Source organism: Chenopodium album, chromosome 22 (genome assembly GCF_948465745.1).
Source record: "Chenopodium album chromosome 22, dcCheAlbu1.1, whole genome shotgun sequence".
NCBI lineage: Eukaryota > Viridiplantae > Streptophyta > Magnoliopsida > Caryophyllales > Amaranthaceae > Chenopodium > Chenopodium album.
In genome coordinates, this window is record NC_137855.1 from 3,754,282 (window position 1) to 3,772,404 (window position 18,123).

The 18,123-nt window shown below is 32.7% G+C and overlaps 2 protein-coding genes across 2 annotated transcripts; both read left to right on the top strand.

The window, feature by feature from the left end:
• Nucleotides 1-14,240: 14,240 nt before the first annotated feature.
• LOC145606243 (uncharacterized) lies at nucleotides 14,241-14,600 on the top strand. The gene has a single exon (XM_081662277.1). It carries the CDS (start codon nucleotides 14,241-14,243, stop codon nucleotides 14,598-14,600), a length of 360 nt encoding a protein of 119 aa, XP_081518403.1.
• A 1,626-nt stretch (nucleotides 14,601-16,226) lies between these two features.
• On the top strand, nucleotides 16,227-17,357 carry LOC145606107 (peroxidase 5-like). The gene is made up of 2 exons (XM_081662162.1): nucleotides 16,227-16,403; nucleotides 16,587-17,357. The coding sequence occupies exons 1-2, from the start codon at nucleotides 16,227-16,229 to the stop codon at nucleotides 17,355-17,357; spliced, it is 948 nt and encodes a 315-aa protein (XP_081518288.1).
• The last annotated feature ends 766 nt before the right edge of the window (nucleotides 17,358-18,123 follow it).

Genomic DNA, 18,123 nt, shown 5'->3' on the forward strand with positions numbered 1-18,123 from the left:
CAATGATAAGTAGATTATATATTCACCCTAAACTAAAGAATGACTAGTCCTTAAAAAAATGCAACATATTCCATTCATTTTTTTGCAAATTAATTATTTGATCACAATGTTGATTTACTTCCCTTAAAAAAGGAATATTAACATATAATAAAGCTCAAATTAAAAATAGGAAATTTTGACTTTTACCACCTTCAAATAACCACTTAATTGAATTTACCACCTCAAAAAAAAAAAAAAAAAAGATTTACTTTACTACCAACAAAAATTCCAAAACTTTGATTTTACCACCAACTAACGGATTCCGTCCATGAATCCGTTAGTAGGGCCCACCTTTTTGATGTTTCTTCTTCATCTTCCCCGATTTCCATATCAACCCAGCCAACAACGAAATTAACTCACCGTGGTTGGTCGGAATTTCGTGTGGGGGCAAGGGAGGGGTCGGAATTGGGTGTAGACTACGGAGGTGGTAAATTCAATAAAGTCGTTATTTGAAGGTGGTAAAAATCAAAATTCCCTTAAAAATAATTGTATAATTAATTTTGTATTAAAATGGCAAATTAGAAGATATGAACATATGATGGCTACATAAGCATATATATATACTCGTAAAGTCGTAATTATTAAATACTTCTTCAATAAACCTCAGCATTTTTTCTCATGTAATAAAAATAAAAATTATAAATAATGGAATTTAATGTTTTACTATGCAAGCTATAGATATTATTGTAATAAAAAAGTGAAAAATGCAATACATAGCCCTTAGGGCTACATATGAAGAGCTAAAAATGGGAAGAAAAAAAAAATATAACGTTAATTAACCTGATTTGCGCATGATTTTGTCATGTATTATTAAATTAGTAGGGTACCAAATTAGAAAAGATTTTAATTAAATGTTTATTTGTAGCCCTAATAATTTATAAAATGAATTGATCACCACTGTATAAAATTTAATTAAATATTAAATACTTCCATATTATACATGGATCTCAAACTTCTCATATAAATACAGTTAATTTCTTATTAATATAAATAGAACATACCATAACTGGCCTGTAAATAAAATTATAATATTCCAATTTCCAAATTTTAAAGATTATTAAATTTATATAATTGATTTTGGAATCAATTACATTTCCAAATTTTAAAGATTATTAAATTTATATAATTGATTTTGGAATCAATAAATACAATATTATGGGCAATCAGTTGTCAACCTTTATTTACTAGATCAAGTATGACATCAATGCATATATGTTACGTACTGTAGTATGTATAATAATTAATAAACATAAAGCTAAGTTTCATCCTAATTATTCTACTAGATACAAGTAACCTATAATGATTTGAAATTTTTTATATCTCATTAATTTGATTTGTAGAAAGAACTAATTTGAGGTAGCAAACTAGCAATGTCATAAGTCATGACATAAGTGAATTATTTTTACTTCATTTTGAAGTACTTCATTAGATTTGAACGTAGTACAGGGTCATTTTTTGTAAGTAACCATGAAGCTACTAAGTTATTTTTTCGTTGCTTTAATTTGTTTTCTGACAATCCAAAGAAAATTATTACGAGTAAAAACTACTACAGTAGTAGTTATTTCATTATTATTTGCTTATCATTTTCATGTAATAGATATTTAAATGAGAGTTTTGGTACTCGAAAGATGAGTAATTAAGAAGAAGTGGTTACACAATTCATGTAATTGTTGCGTACTTAACCATTTGATACTGTGTTTTTGAAAAAAAAAAAAAAAAAAAAAAAAAAAAATTTGATACTGAGGGTTCATCAACATCACCAATTTGACTATATCAAACATAACAAAATCAGTAACAATGCAAGTATGCAACATATATATAGAAATGGAGTATTTCGTAAGACATAAATAGAAGAGTATAAAGATAATATAATAGAGGCCAATTTTGGTTGGATAAAAAGGGTATGTCACGATTTATTTACTAAAAATTCAACTTTATGAATAATTATAGAGTTTGGTTAGTGATATGTTTCCAATTCTAATTATTTGGCATAACCTTTACCATCCTTTAAATACTTTGTACGAGCATAATATTATTGTAAACGTTAGTTAACACCGTTTGCTTATTGCTTGTCTAATTGAAATTAGTTCACCCCTCTTCCTTCAACTATGAAACTTGTATTGCTATTAATCGCATTATGTTTCAGTTTTCAAAATGTTTGTTTCTTGTTGTGTGGAGCTACAGATTGCCAAAATGCATCTATAATAGCTTATACTATCACCGTTTCACAATCAGGTGGTGCGAATTTCACCACCATTACAGATGCCCTTAATTTCATTCCGTCTGGCAATAATCAATGGATTAAAATATTGGTTAACCCCGGAACTTATAAGTACGTCTTTAAATATGCATGTATGCCTCAATTTTTTATTTTTTTTTTCATTTTTTGAATATTTAACATGGGTATATATAGATAGATTAATAATGATGTTATTTTTCCTTTAAAAAAATAATGATGTTATTTCTAAGCGTATAGGGAGCAGATTGCAATACAGCAAGATAAAGGAGGTTGCATAATTCTTGAAGGAAGTGATCGTATTACAACAATTATAACCTTTGACAATCATTTTTCAACATTAAATAGCACTACTTTTGCTGTGGACATTGACAATTTTGTAGCTAGGAATATCACCTTTAAGGTAACTCCTCTAGTCCTCTTTTTAATTTTTTTTACACTTACTATGATGTATAATTGTTTCGGAGTATTATTTCCTAGTGTTAATAATGTTTTATGGGTATGGTAATTCAGTCTCTCAATGGTCACATTTCCCATTTTTTTGAGGTCTTATATTATTTATTCATTCCGTATATTTAGTTCTTACAGGCTTGGTGAGTCCTCAACAATCAAGTCTCCTATATATATCTTGTATTTTGTGGACGAATACTTGATTTATTTACTCCATGATTTTTATGGCCTATTAATTTGTATTAAGGGTAAAATGACATTCTCAAATCTAACATCATGAGTTCATTCTAGGGTTGAGACATTTGATCTATATGCTCCCAATGTGTGTTTTATATTAGGGTCATCAAATGAGAAGGATGAGAAAGGTTTTATGTGCATAAACTTTCTACGGAATGAGAAGGGTTTTGTGTGCATAAATTTTCTACATCAACCATTTAATAAATATTTACTCGTATATATTTACATAGTAGATATTTATGTGGACACCATTATATTAATTAATTACTATACACGTACACTATATATAAAAAGAAATACTACGTATAGTATATTGTTACAGATTCTATTGTTTGTTTTGTTACTTCTTGCTAATAAAATTGCTTTTTTATTTATTCACTATATTTTTGTTATATGCTTATTTAATTTCATTGTTTTAATTGTAGAGTTATGCATTGATAGATTAAATAATAATTCTCTAATGTACCTTTTGTTCTTATAGAACTCTTATGGTATTGAAGCACTAGATGATACAAAGCGATCTCAAGCAGTTGCCCTCAGATCTTATGGCGACAAGCATGCATTTTATTCTTGTGGTTTCGTGGGATATCAAGATACACTCTGGGATTATCAAGGTCGTCATTATTTCAAATCATGTTACATTGAAGGTGCCGTTGATTTTATTTTTGGAAACGGGCAATCTGTGTACAAGGTAAATCATAAATATACAAAGTATTCTTATTCTATTTTTGACATGAATTTTCATCTGTATAGAAAACTTATTACATGCTATTATGCATTATGTTGTTTTATTACTCACGATGTAATTTTCATAATAATAATTTTTAGAATTATTATTAATACACAATTACAAATTTTGTAGGAAAAGTTATGGTTGGCAAATGTGTCGATTAGAATGTTGCATTTAAAAAATACATATTGGGATAAATTGTATTAAGCAATTGTATTGTGTGTGTGTGTACTTAACCAAACAATTATGATAAGGTTAGTGTGGCGATCACCTTATGACTATAAGGTCGCAAAATTGAGCATCATTATCTGCATATGCTTCGAAGTAACCCTTTACGAATGTTGCAGCATTGTAGCATAAATGTCACGTGAGGAGGATACATTACTGCACAAAGTCGACCGTCAGCCAATGATAACGGTGGTTTTGTATTTAGAAAATGTCATGTTTCTGGAACATGGCATGCAGACTTAGGACGAGCATATGATGCTTTTGCAAGAGTTATTTTCATTAACTCATAATTCAGTAAAGCTGTTAATCCTGAGGGATGGTTCATTTGGCATCAAAATGGGCATGAGTAAGTTTTTTTAATCACCTTTTTTCAATAGATGTCTTGATTAAAAGCACTTGTACATATGCTTCAATTCGAGTACAGCAACCTAATATGGGGTAAATTAAATCGAGTCATACTAAATCGGCTCTATGTTATTATTATTTTAGTTTTTGGAGTTGAACTAACTACAGAGTACTCATTGACTTAATCATAACCAAAAACTAATATTATGTTGTGGTAAATGCAAATCTGATGTGACATTTGCAGAATTTAATTGCACGGGTCCTGGTTCTAATACTTCAAAACGTGTTCCATGGATAAAGAAGTTGGACCATTCTACAATTAAGCAATATGACACACGTGCCTTTATCAACCAAGATGGATGGATTTCTAAACAACCTTTATAATCACTTTTATGATAAAGGATAGGCATAGATTAAAATTATGATTTGTTAAGTAAGTATCATTCCACTTTTCAATTTATAAATTAAGCAATTGAAAAATAATGATTGTCTAATTAAAATTATGGTCTATTTTGTTGCCTCTTTTACCGGTGCTGCCCTTTGGCCTATGCTAGAATTTTTTTCCTACGAAGTAGTGTTTTATACTTCCAACCTCCACATATACTTTTAAATGCATCACTCCTTGCTTTATTTTTTCTTTTTTTATATAGTACTTGAAATTTTATACTCCCTCCGTGTTTTTTAATTATTCCATATTACACTTTATAATTAACGTATATGTATGACATGTACATTGGCAATTGTAAAATCCCGGTGATGCGATTAAAAAAAATGGAGAAATAAAAATATACCAACGAAAACATTATTTAAACATGTGAAGAGATGTTCAACAAAGAAAGATAGAGCCAAATAATAAGGATATTCTCCGCGAGTTGGAGAGGTTGAAGGGACTATGTGGTCAAGCTAGAAAACTCAATGGTAAGAGGAGTGCCGAGAAGTCTGTCCTCACTCAATGTACTCACTCTAAAAAGGGGAAGGCCATTGAACCCCATGTTAGTCCTATGTGCGAACCATCATCTCATAGTGAGGATCAAAGCGGTGTTACTAGCTGCCTACCCATCTCAAATCAGGCTAGTAAAATGGAAGTAGAAAGCACTATTCCAATCCACAACTCTTATGCCCCTTTGGAAGATAAGGAAGAATCATCTTCCCACTCTACAACGAATCAAGAAGCAAGACACTCAAATGAAAAGGATCGACACTCAACTGAAAAGGATTGTGAGAACTTTCACTACTTCTCCAACAGAATGAAAAGAAACCAATCCCTTAAACCATCCACCTTGTCTTACTCGCAACTCAAACAAGGGAAGACTTTGAATTTCTTGAACAAATCTGTTGATTCATGGATGACTGTACAAATGAAGGACAAGACTACTCATGAGAGGCATCTTGAAAATCACAAGCTTAGTGACTCACAAGGTCCTTATGCTTTGTGGATGCCATCTAAATTGATGCGCCCGGGTGAGAGGAGCAACGACCAAAAACAACAAAAGGAAAAGGTCATGTCTCCCCCTGGCCTAAGAGTGGTCAACTATGATTTTAGGCCTGGTAAGTCCAGCCCTAACCGGAACACGGACTTGAGTACAAAGGATGGGAGTGATGAGCCAGCGGAAGGTTTTACCCCCACTAACCTTGTGGAAGTGGAATCCGTAGGCTCAAATGAAGATGACCCCATGGCTCTTGAATCCGATGTAGTACAAGTCATCCCCACACTCACACACTCTACTTTTGTTTTCTCCGCCACAAAAAGGAAGTATGGAAGGCCTCATAAGTCAAGAATGAAGAATAGGAAAGGTAAATTCTTTTTCAGGTACTGGCATTGCAGGTCAAAGAAGCGCAAAGGAGTAAGCCTTGGGCATCCGAAGACTATGATCTGTGATGAATCTCTGGAACCCTCACACTTGCATTGTTTAACATGTTTTGAAGATTGTACCCCCATCCCTCGTTTATATCCTTGTATTAGTTCTGTTAAGAGAGTTAAACGATCTCCTAATCCTTATCTGTACGCCTTTGGTAGTCCTGAGTCTGTTAGGAGCTAGTCTCCTTTTTCTCCGCTGTCAAAAAAAAAAAAAAAAAAAAAAAAAAAAAAGAAAGTACTTGTAATGTATTCAACTAAAACGACCAATTTAAAAAAGTGATTCACTTTTTTCCAAAAAAAAAAAAAAAATGGAAAGAATATTCCTTTAGACATAAATAGAAGAGTATTAAATTTTGTAATACATGAGCTGGTTGGATAAATAGTACGAAGTATCATGATTTATGAAATACAGTACAAAATATAGAGTTGACCTTTGATATATTTCCAATTCTAGCTATCTTCATTCTTTATATACTTCACATAATGCACTGTAAAAATTTGTTAATACTTTTCTCTTGCATTTCTTACTAGATTAACTAAGGGCCTGTTCACATTTACTTAATTTCAGTTCAGTTCAGTTCAGTTCAGTTCCAATCAGTTCAGTTCAGCTCCAATCAGTTCAGTTCAGTTCAGTTTAGTTCAGCTCTTAATTTCCCTCTCACATAAAATATTCATTTCAACTCAATTCAGTTCAGTTCAGTTCCAATCAGTTCAGTTCAGCTCCAATCAGTTCAGTTCAGTTCAGCTCAGTTCAGTAAATATGAACATACCCTAATTCATCCCTCTTCCTTCAAGTATGAAACTTGTATTCCTTTTAGTTGTGTTGTATTTTAGTTTTCAAAATGTTTGTTTCTTGTTGTCTGGAGCTACAGACTGTCAAAATGCATCTACGGTAGCTTATACTATCACCGTTTCACAATCAGGTGCGCAAATTTCACCACCATTACAGATGCCCTTAACTCCATTCCGTCTGGCAATAATCAATGGATTAAAATATTAATTAATCCCGGAATTTACAAGTAAGTCTTGAAATATGTCTCTCTATTTTCTTTCCCCCCCCCCTTTTTACGTATACAACTCTGCACTTATCATGTGTACAGATCACTAAGTAATGTTATTTGTAATCATGTAGGGAGCATATTGCGATTCTACCAGATAAAGGAGGATGCATAATTCTTGAAGGAAGCAATCGTATTACAACAATTATAACATTTGACAATCATTCTTCAACATTAGATAGCATTACTTTTGCTTTGTTTATTGACAACTTTGTAGCTAGGAGTGTCACTTTTAAGGTAACTATATTTTTATTTCATTTTAAATTATTTATAATAATTACTATGATGTATAATTTTTTCGGACTTTCAGAGTAGTATTATTCTTGTTACAAAAACTGATTAATATTTCATGAGTATGGAAGTCTCTCAACAATCATGATTTGACTTACTTGATAAGAGATTTGGTTTAAATCCTAGAGGTACTTAGGGTTCAAATTTTATCAACTCGGATTACTTGATTGGAGGTTCATGGGGGTCCCTTATTTTAGCCTTCCTACTTCCAAAGTTCCAAGTATTACAAAAATTGGATCATAAATCGTGATAGATGAGTCTCATCAAGGTCCCGTTCTCTTCACTAGCCCCCCATATGCACACATTGTGTGGGGGTAATTTTAATTTAAAAATGTATTAATTTAGCATTTATTAAATTTTATTACGTATATGTATATTGAGGAAATTAAAAAAACATGTTAAAGATAAAAGATTAGATGAAAAAAGTAAATCAAAGGGACACTAAGGCCCTGTTCAATTCACTTTTAAATAATAATATTCAAATAATGTCAATTCAGTAAAAATAAGTTCACTTTAGTAAAAATAATTTCAGTTCAGTAAAAATCTGTAAACTTAAAGAAGAAATGTAAATATAACATCAGTAAAAATAGTTGCAGTTTAGCAAATATAATTTCAATTCAGTATAAATTATTTAAGTTCATCAAAAATAAGGTGAGCTGAACGGGGCCTAAACATGTTAAACATGCATTACTTGCCTTTACATTTTTTTTTTTTTAATCCAAAGTCAATGAATTAAATATCAATAGTTAAATTCCTCAAATTATGTCAAGGTCTATTAATCATTGACTTATTTTTAATGCTTATACAGCTATACCACTTCAAGTGTTGAAAAATGGAGAGTTAATTAGTAGCTAGGATATTAGTTTTCACAAGTATAGGTCCACCTTTTTCTTTACTTCTCTAAAACCTAATTACGATATCAATTATTGTCAAAAAATAAATAAATTACGATATCAATTACCCTAACCTCTTCGCACTTTTTTTTTGACCGAAAAAAAAAGTGTGAAAAGGTTAGGGTAATTGATGTCGTAATTTATTTTGAATGAAATGAAAGGGAGATAATTTTAATTGATTCATTTCCATGATTACACTATATAATTTCGAATTCTATTTATTTGTAATTTTGCAATTCTTATTGAATATGATCAAATTTTGTGGGTTCACCTTTTTTATTTTACTAGGTGAAGCCCTTGCAATGCACGGTTTATTTGATTTTTTTAAAAATCTCATTCGCCAATTTTGCTTACGTGGCATTTGAATTACTTAATTCTAAAAGAAATTAATAATCTCTTATTTAATTGGCTACTACTAAGATTTATAATCCTACATGGCGCGCCGAGAAAATTAGATACTACGTGGCTCTCTAAAAACTCGGGAAAAAAACTCCATATATATACGTAGTATATTAGATTAGATTTGTTGTTTTAAATATCTTATGCATGCAATTACTCAATCTCGTATTCTTGTTGTTCTAATTGGAGTTTTATACATCAATTGATTAACTAATAATTCTTAAGTGTACCTTTTGTTTCAAACAGAATTCTTTTAGTATTGGAGCACCAGAAGATACGGAGCGAGTTCCCGCTGTTTCCCTCGGATCTTTTGGCGACAAGCATGCGTTTTATTCATGTGGTTTCGTGGGCTATCAAGATACATTGTGGGATGGAAAGGGCCGTCACTATTTCAAGTCATGTTATATTGAAGGGGCTGCTGATTTTATATTTGGAAACGGTCAATCTGTATACGAGGTGAATCATAAATACTACGTATATGTAGTACTCTTTCTTTGTGTGTGTGTGTGTATTTTTTTTTTATATGACAATTAATTTGGCTTTGCACAAATTATATACAAATTCTAACTTGCTTATTCTTCAACTTATGTACTCCGTATTAAAATCAAATGCTATAATGTAATTTTATTTAGATTAACTAAGTAGCTAGTTTCACTTGTATATTTCCGTATAATTATGTTTTTGAAAACGAATTGCGTTGTACAATTATTAATATTACACAATTAGCGATATTAACAGTCAAGTAATGCCTATGCAAATTTGCCAGCCAAATTTTTGCATTAAAAAAAAATACTCCGAAGTATGTTTACTTAACCAAATATGTATGGCAAGATAGTGAGGAAACTATTAACCACCTTAATATGACGACTTTAATGTCATAAGTTCGAGCCTTACCATTTGTCCATTTGTATATGCTCGAGAGTAACACTTTACCAATGTTGCAGCAATGTGCCATAAATGTCACAGGAGCAGGATGGATTACTGCACAAAGTCGACGGTCAACCGATGATACTAGTGGTTACGTATTTAGAAATTGTGATGTTTCAGGAACAGGGCATGCCGACTTAGGACGAGCATATAATGCTTCCGCAAGGGTTATTTTTATTGACTCAAAATTCAGTGAAGTTGTTAATCCCGAGGGATTTGAGTAAAGCAACCCAAACCTAGGTTAAATTAGGCTGTTAATCTGTCATACATGATTGATTCTATATACTAAGTATGTTATTACTTTGTCTTTTTGAGTTTAAACATTTAAGGAGTGCTAAAGTCGAGATTATGACTTGAAAATTGATATAGTATTGTATTAAATGCAGAAATGATGTGATATTTGCTGAAGTTAATTGTACGGGTTCAGGCGCTGATATTTCAAAACGTGTTTCATGGGAAAAGAAGTTGGATTATTCTTCAATTAAGCAATACGATACACAAACTTTTATCAACCAAGATGGGTGGATTGCTAAACAACCTTTATGATCAATGATCAATAATTATAAATGTTACGATAAAAGATAAGGCATAGTCATATAGATTTGAAAATTATGATTCGTTAATTAAACAATAGTCCACATGTTTTTGTGTAATGTTCAAACTACAATTGCTATAATAACAAGGATATTCCAAAAATTTTATGTTTTGGCCTTTGTGTTCACGAACCGGGTCGGGCTAACATGTGCAAGCTCGTTACAAGTTTGACATAGAACTAATAGAACTCCCCCAAAAAAATCGAATAATAATGTATGTAAATGTAACTAAAATAACGGTAATATATATTGATCAATATTAATAAGGTAACGATGAAAATCCTAAATAGTATATTAGGCTATTACCATATACTTGTATACGAAGTATATGATAGGTACAATAATATTCTCTTACAAAATATATTCTAAATTTACGAAGAGAATATTCTATGTACATTCTTTATTAGTAATTACAAGTTAATAATGGAAAATTAGAACACATGATCATCATATAACCAGATTCATGCATCTTCATATACCTAAAGATCTTCTCATGTAAATACATAAATAGATGTATTCAACAATTTACTATACCAAAGATTGTAATCAAAACTTCAACTAATTAAAATAATTTGATTAAGCATGGGAAACTTTTAATAAGTAGATTAATATGCATGCGTTTTCTCTTATAAATAGAGTTTTAATTCTTATGAATTAGAGCATAATAATACACAAAATAGAGTAAAATAATAAACCTTTAAAAATTATATTCATCATGCCTACAATGATTAATGCAACGTACAAAGGTGGTGAGAGTAAAAGGTTTGCATTTCCACACTACGATTATGTGTATCATTTGCAATTTTGCATGATAAGTTAAGTCAAAGTAAACAGCAAGAAATGGATTCGAGTGGATGTGCATGACATAGAAACTGGTTGTGTTAAACGCGGGCCTGGGCCACACCCGCAAACTAAGAGAGAGAGTCCACTTCACAAGATCAAAGGAGGTTCCATCCCAAAACCATATGGCAATAGGAAGAGTAGCCCCTTAGCCTTATAAAGTGTTTAACTCTCTCTTCTTAAATCAATGTGGGACACTTACATGTAGTGATATAATTCAACAGGTAGTGATTATAAAATGCGTTTGGTAAAAGGAGTAGGACAAAATAATAGGTCTCAATGTTTTGTGAAGACTTTGTTCAAGATAGGGGACTTAAGGATAATTCCAAGGTTGTATACATTGAAGATGGTACTATCAACATTAAAACCAAATAATTATGCTATTACTATTTTATTGAAATAATTAATATTAACAAAAGATTGTGGTGGAATTATAATTTCTACTATCGCCGTGTAATTTGTTTTCACTCTATTGTTAAAGTTATATGCTTGTGTATCTTCTTATATATATAATCATCATTCGTTTTCCTATAGATTGTTCCTTGAAGAATTGTCATCTATTTTCAATTTAATTATATGGGAATGCAACTACTGTATTTTGTTATCGTCATATATTGTAATTTGTACCGAGCTAGGTTTGGCATGGTTAAAAAAATTTGTATCTCACACTTAAGGGCCTTTTAGGGTAGGGAATTTGTAACTCTTCTATACTATGTTCAAGGGGTTTTACTCGCAAACTCGGGTAAGGATGATTAATATGGGTCTACCCTATGAGATAGGGAGAGAGGTCTAGCTAACTTATGCAAACTCAAACGGCGTAGCTTATGAGATTTACTAAGAGAATTGTTAGTACAATAATTTAAATCAATTCATTTATCTCATAACCACCTCAAATTAATTTTCATAGATATTATAAACTACATGATCACACTTACGACCAACCTTGAAATCTTATTGATAATAAAAACATTCTTATACAAAATAATTCATCATGGAATCAAATATTTCTCAAATGCAACACTTATTAGAAAACGGAAAGAGTAGCGGTCCTAGCGGAAAGTACTGTGAAAATAAAACACAAGCGAGCTCAAATATTGGACAAGTTAGTTAAATTGGGCGGACACCACTTTTACTCAATTTGGGCCGCTTTTAAACTAAGTTTGTCTACACATACAAAATTCTTTGTTTTGAAAAAAAAAAAAAATCTTCGTTTTGAGCAATAATCAGAGAAACTACAGAAGAACGTTTTCTGTTGATTGTGTTGTTGAATCTACCTCCTCCATTGAAGCAGCTTTTGAGGTAAGATGTTTTATTATTTTTTGTAATTTTCGAATACCAATTTCACAATCTAAGATTAATCGTCAATTTAATTCAATTTAGGGTTCTTCTAAGGTGGATTGATTATTGAACTATTGCTTATAATTTTATTACTGAAACATTATAATGATGCTTTACAATTTTGCTAATTAAATACTTAAGCGAGATAAATTCAATTAGAAGAACTCTTCATTATTTATTCTGATTGTTACTTATTTTTACCACATTGATTTTCGCTAATTGGAACATATTATTTTCTGATTATTTTTTATAAAGGGGTTAAATATGTTTGATTGATAAATTGATTGTTTCTTATAATTTTTGTTATGCCCTAAAGCTAATTGTTGATGGGATATCTAGATATTAAATTTCAAGAAAGAACATGAAGAGAAAATGACATTTCTTTTGAAAATTTGATGATTGTTCATGAGAACAAGAAAATTTCCGTTTATTTTAGTAATATGTTGTCAACTGCATTACCTTAGGAGGCTGTATGTAGGTTTAATTCTCACTGCAATTGACAATTAGCTGGATTTGATCGATACTCGTGTTCGAGCTTCAAGGGGATTCATATATTCTTTCTTATTCTTGTTTGTCCAGTTAAGAGGCATGGTGTATCGTGGTTTGTTTGATTCCTTTGTACTAAACTAGTACTTGTAACAGCAATGCTTGGTGAAAACTGGTGCGTTTATTCTGAAGAGAGGTTTGTGCTGCAGGGCATTATAATTGGTTCTGGGTTGATCGTATATTCATAGCATAAGATGTAATGCAGCCATTACATAATGCTGTAAGAACACCTTGACCCCAAGAACTAACAATATTATTAAGGGTTTAAAGGGGTTAACTGTCAGTCTGTTAGCATGTGTGTAAACTAAAACTAGAAATACAATAACTCTAATGATAGCGAATAGTCAAAAACTAATGGTGTCTTACTCTTAGCGGTATTAAAGAAAATTTTGTCACTTTGAATGTTTAATCACTAGCAGTTAACTTTTTTCATTATAAATACTAATTGGACCTCTTTTTGACTAGGATCAAGAAGTAAATGAGGCATCACACCATGTAAAAGCAGTTAGGATTGTAGAAACTTGATGTCTCATGATTAGTTAGTAGTGGTGTCCTGTCTCAGTTTTCAATTGTTATGGTGCCTTAGTAGGATTGAAGAAATTTTTAATCGCTTCGTATAATTAGTCATTAGCAGTGAAGGACTAAGAAGGTAAATGAAGCATCTCACCACGTAAATGAGGCATAGGATTAATCTTGCTGTCTCAGAATTTGTCACTACACTCACTAGTGGTGTATTGGTGTCTAGTCTCTGCTTTCAATTCTAATTGGAGTTTAGTGATAAGGACTGGGGTGTTAATGATGCATCACATCACATAATTTTTTTTTATAATATGTTAAAGCGGATATGAGTGATTATGCTTGCTACAGAGTATACCTGCTCCGGGGAAGATATTGTGATTAGTGATATCTGAAATGATATGATCATATGAAGCTTTTGAAATTCTTTAATTATATATAACGTGTTTATACAATGGTTTGTTTTTTGAACTTATTATATTAATTTACTTCATAAATTCACATATTGAATTGCAAAAAATAGAGTGGTATTTTACACTTTTGCAGCATTCTTCCTTTTAAATCACTTGCATCTTGAAAGACACTATAGTTTCTGATATTTTCTGATGAAATCCTTTTAGGGCAGTGGAGGGAAGTTAAGTTGGGGACATACCTGCAGTTTGCCAATTCACTAAAGTGGCTGATCTTGCTTCGGGACAAGAGCTTGGTGATTGGATATGGAATTTGAACGAGAATCAGGAACATCCCTGTCTCAGGAGGGTTTGTCAGATGAATGTCATTCAAGTTCTAGCAAACTAAGTGCCATTGACACAGTGCGAAAGTTGCTGTTTCATCGGATGCTAGTGGGTGTGAATGATGGACGTTTTTTCATGGGTAACTTTCACTGCATGGATAAGCAAGGCAACATAATTCTGCAAGATGCGGTAGAGTTTCGAAGTGTTAGACGATCATCTCCATCACCTATGGAACAACGTGGTCTTGGTCTTATTCTCATCCCTTCATCATGTCGGATTTCTTGTCACATTGACTCCTCAGTTGAAGAACAATTGTCATTGCTCTCGTTGAAGGATATATAGGTACAGTAGAATGTGGCTCTCTCCTTGTCAATTTATTTTCGCAATGCAGAGTATTTACAAGGAAACTTAATTTGCGAGGCTTCCCTTTGTATTGCATTGTTAATGTGTGCGCTTCATTATTCACACTATTGTAAAGTTTTGGGTAAGAATGTAAGATGAGTGTTACTATTACTCCGTATCTTATTTTATGAACCCTCTAATATTCTTATAGGAGGCCTTTCTTGATAAACGAACCAGTATAATCGTTGAGATTGCGGAGGCTGGAAATTTCACATCTTTGTTTGACCAGGAATATACTGTGATGATGTGCTAGAGTGTTTTGGCTGAGTATGAGATTGCTACCATTCCTCCATCAATTATAGGCTTTGTAAGAGTTAGGAAATTGCTACATCTGATCTATCCACTGATCAGGTTATGGTGACAAGGAAACTAAACCAAATAATAGTGATATGGAACCATATTTATGAGGGATAATAGCTTGGGAAGAGGTAGGGGGGGAACACAGCTACTATCGGTTCAACCCGGTGAGTAATGATCCACCATCCTAAAGACCTAAACACTTGATATGTTTTCGAGTTGAGTCAATCAACCCTGTTTTGAGGTGTTTGTATGCAATTCAATGTATGAGTAATTTGACATGAAGTATGCAGTATGAGTACATACAATACTGTATTATTTTTACAAGTACAAATTTTGGATTTTTAGGTTTGTTAGTGTGTGACTTGCTTTGACCATTAATATTTTTAACTATCGTTCCATAAAGATAATAAGAATTTGATAAATTGAAAGTATTTATAGGGACGAATTTAACAAACAACTGTAATACTTACAAATCACAAATTATGAAAGGGTGTTATGTATTGAATACATAACCTTTTTTGTAATCAAAAGTGAAAACTAAATCATCAATTCACAAGAGAGCATTGTAGACAAGATTTAAAGTTATTTTATTCCATTCTCAAGCTTTTAAAAATGTTTTCCCCAAATATCATGCAATTATCTTTTTTGTATCATCCTCATGAAGTCAATAGTGTTTTTTTTTTAAAATTATTTATTTATTTATTTATTTATTTTTTACAAAAAAGGTTATTCTAGCTAAGACATGAGTCATATGACCAAATTAACTTCATCACATGTTCAAAATTGCCGTAGAATCATGGTAAGTAGTCAATATACAATCACTATGTCAATAAAGCGTCTAACACTAATTAAGAATTATTAATATCACCTTTAGTACTCCAATTTGTGAAGCTGAAGAAACCACGAAGCTGGTGGCTGATGGCTAAGACAGTAGTAAAATTGCATGGAACTATTCAAAGCTTCAAACTAAGACTGCATAAAGCTACTTAGCTTGGTGGCTGCACGTTTTAATTTCATCCTCCTCTTAATAGTTATCATACATTCATCCAACCACTCCATACATACGCTTACCGACCTAGCTATATAAACTGCATCTCTTCCTCCATTTCTCTTCATCCTTACTTCCTACATCTTAAACACGAAAATCAAGTATACGAAAGCTCCTTAACAAGAAACTACATCATAGTAAGCCTGAGTGAATCTTTTTTGTTTCTGTGAGTGAATATGTCAACGAGTTTGGTTCTTTGCATGCTCTTCTTTGTTTCCATGGCATGTATGTATACTACTTCTGCCTCGTCGTTGTCCCTAAAGGTGGGATTTTATCAACGGACTTGTCCCTCAGCAGAGGCAATTGTGAGGAATGTAGTTAACAATGCGATTGCAAGAAATCCTAACTTAGGAGCTGGGCTTATCAGGATGCATTTCCATGATTGTTTTGTTAGGGTACGTATAATTATCTACATGAAAGTATATCATATTTTTGGATTGCCTGAACATGATTATTAAGTTTTGTGTTTATTAAGTTTTGACCCTAAAAGCTAAAAGTCCAATGTACTATGTATGTCTAGCTTGCTTATCTGGACCATGTAAACACCCTAAACTATTTCCTCATATGATACTTTTCAGGGCTGTGATGCTTCGATCTTACTTGATTCAACACCGGGGAACCCAGCCGAAAAAGACAATGTAGCAAACAACCCAAGTATGCAGGGGTATGATGTAATTGATGAGGCAAAGAACCAACTTGAAGCTAGATGCCCACAAACGGTCTCTTGTGCAGATATCATAGCCTTTGCAGCACGTGACACCGCCTTCAAGCTAGGAGGGATTAACTATGATGTACAATCAGGTCGACGTGATGGGAGAGTCTCACTTAAAAATGACCCGAACCAAAACCTACCTGCACCTTTTTTCAACTTACAACAAATTGAAAAAAGCTTTGAACGAAAAGGGCTTTCCGTAGAGGAAATGGTCACACTTTCCGGGGCACACTCTATTGGAGTCTCACATTGTTCTTCTTTTACTAAAAGACTTTACACCTTCAATGCTACAAACCCACAAGACCCTTCAATGGATCCTAGATTTGCTAGTATGTTGAAATCCAAGTGTCCTAAAAATCCTCCTAACAATGTTGATCATACCGTCTTTCAAGACTTTATCACACCTAATAGATTGGACAACAAGTATTATCAAAATCTACAAAACAAAAGGGGATTATTCACCTCTGATCAAACTCTTATGACTAACCCTAGGATTGTGAGTGTGGTGAAGAACTTCGGTTGGCAAGGCAATGTTTGGGCTAATAAGTTTGGTAAAGCTATGATTCATATGGGTTCAATTGAAGTTCTAAGTGGCCTTGAGGGTGAAATTAGAAAGAATTGTAGGGTTATTAATTGATAGAACTTGATAGAGGGATTATCTTGATTCTTTTGGATTGGAGTAAGATTGTTAGTTATAGGAATTAATTTTCTTTTATTTCTTTTGATTGATTTTGATTTGCAAGTGTATTTAAGTTTGTTATTTCATTTGTAAAGTATTACAAATTACATTAATAAATCATGGTTGCCTTGAATTTTTTTGTCAAATTATATGTAACAAGTTAGCTGTTTTGGGTGTTTTTGTCCCTTGGGAGAGTTACAACTCGAAGACTGGTCCTGCTGACTCTGTACCTGCAAAAACAACGGAGACACCGGTTGGGTGGTGCTCCGCCTCCAACGCTCAAGTTAGTAACTTGAAGGAGAATAAAAAGTGCGGAAATTTAGGTGGGGATCTGCTTGGATTCCAAGCTCAGGTGTTCTCTGATGAGAGAGAAAGTAGGATGTAATAAATGATAGTAAATTTCTTAATGTCCCCCATTTTGGGGGAATATCTCGCTATTTATAGAGTCATTGGGAAAAGTGCCCCTCCGACTGATGGGCTGCGCCGCCAAATAGCGGATTTTTGGGGAATTGGGCCCTTGAAGGCCGCAATTCTAAGAGAGTATCTGGAGAGGCCACGTGTCAGCTGGAGATTGGTCAAGGATGACCTGCCAGCCCCTGACACGTGGCACCTCCTCATTGGTCCACTTGCCAAGGGTAAAAATACCCCAAACATTTGCCCCTCACAGGTGGCACGTGGCCTGGCGCCTGTGACACGTGTCAGCCCATGAAGGGTGAACAGTGAA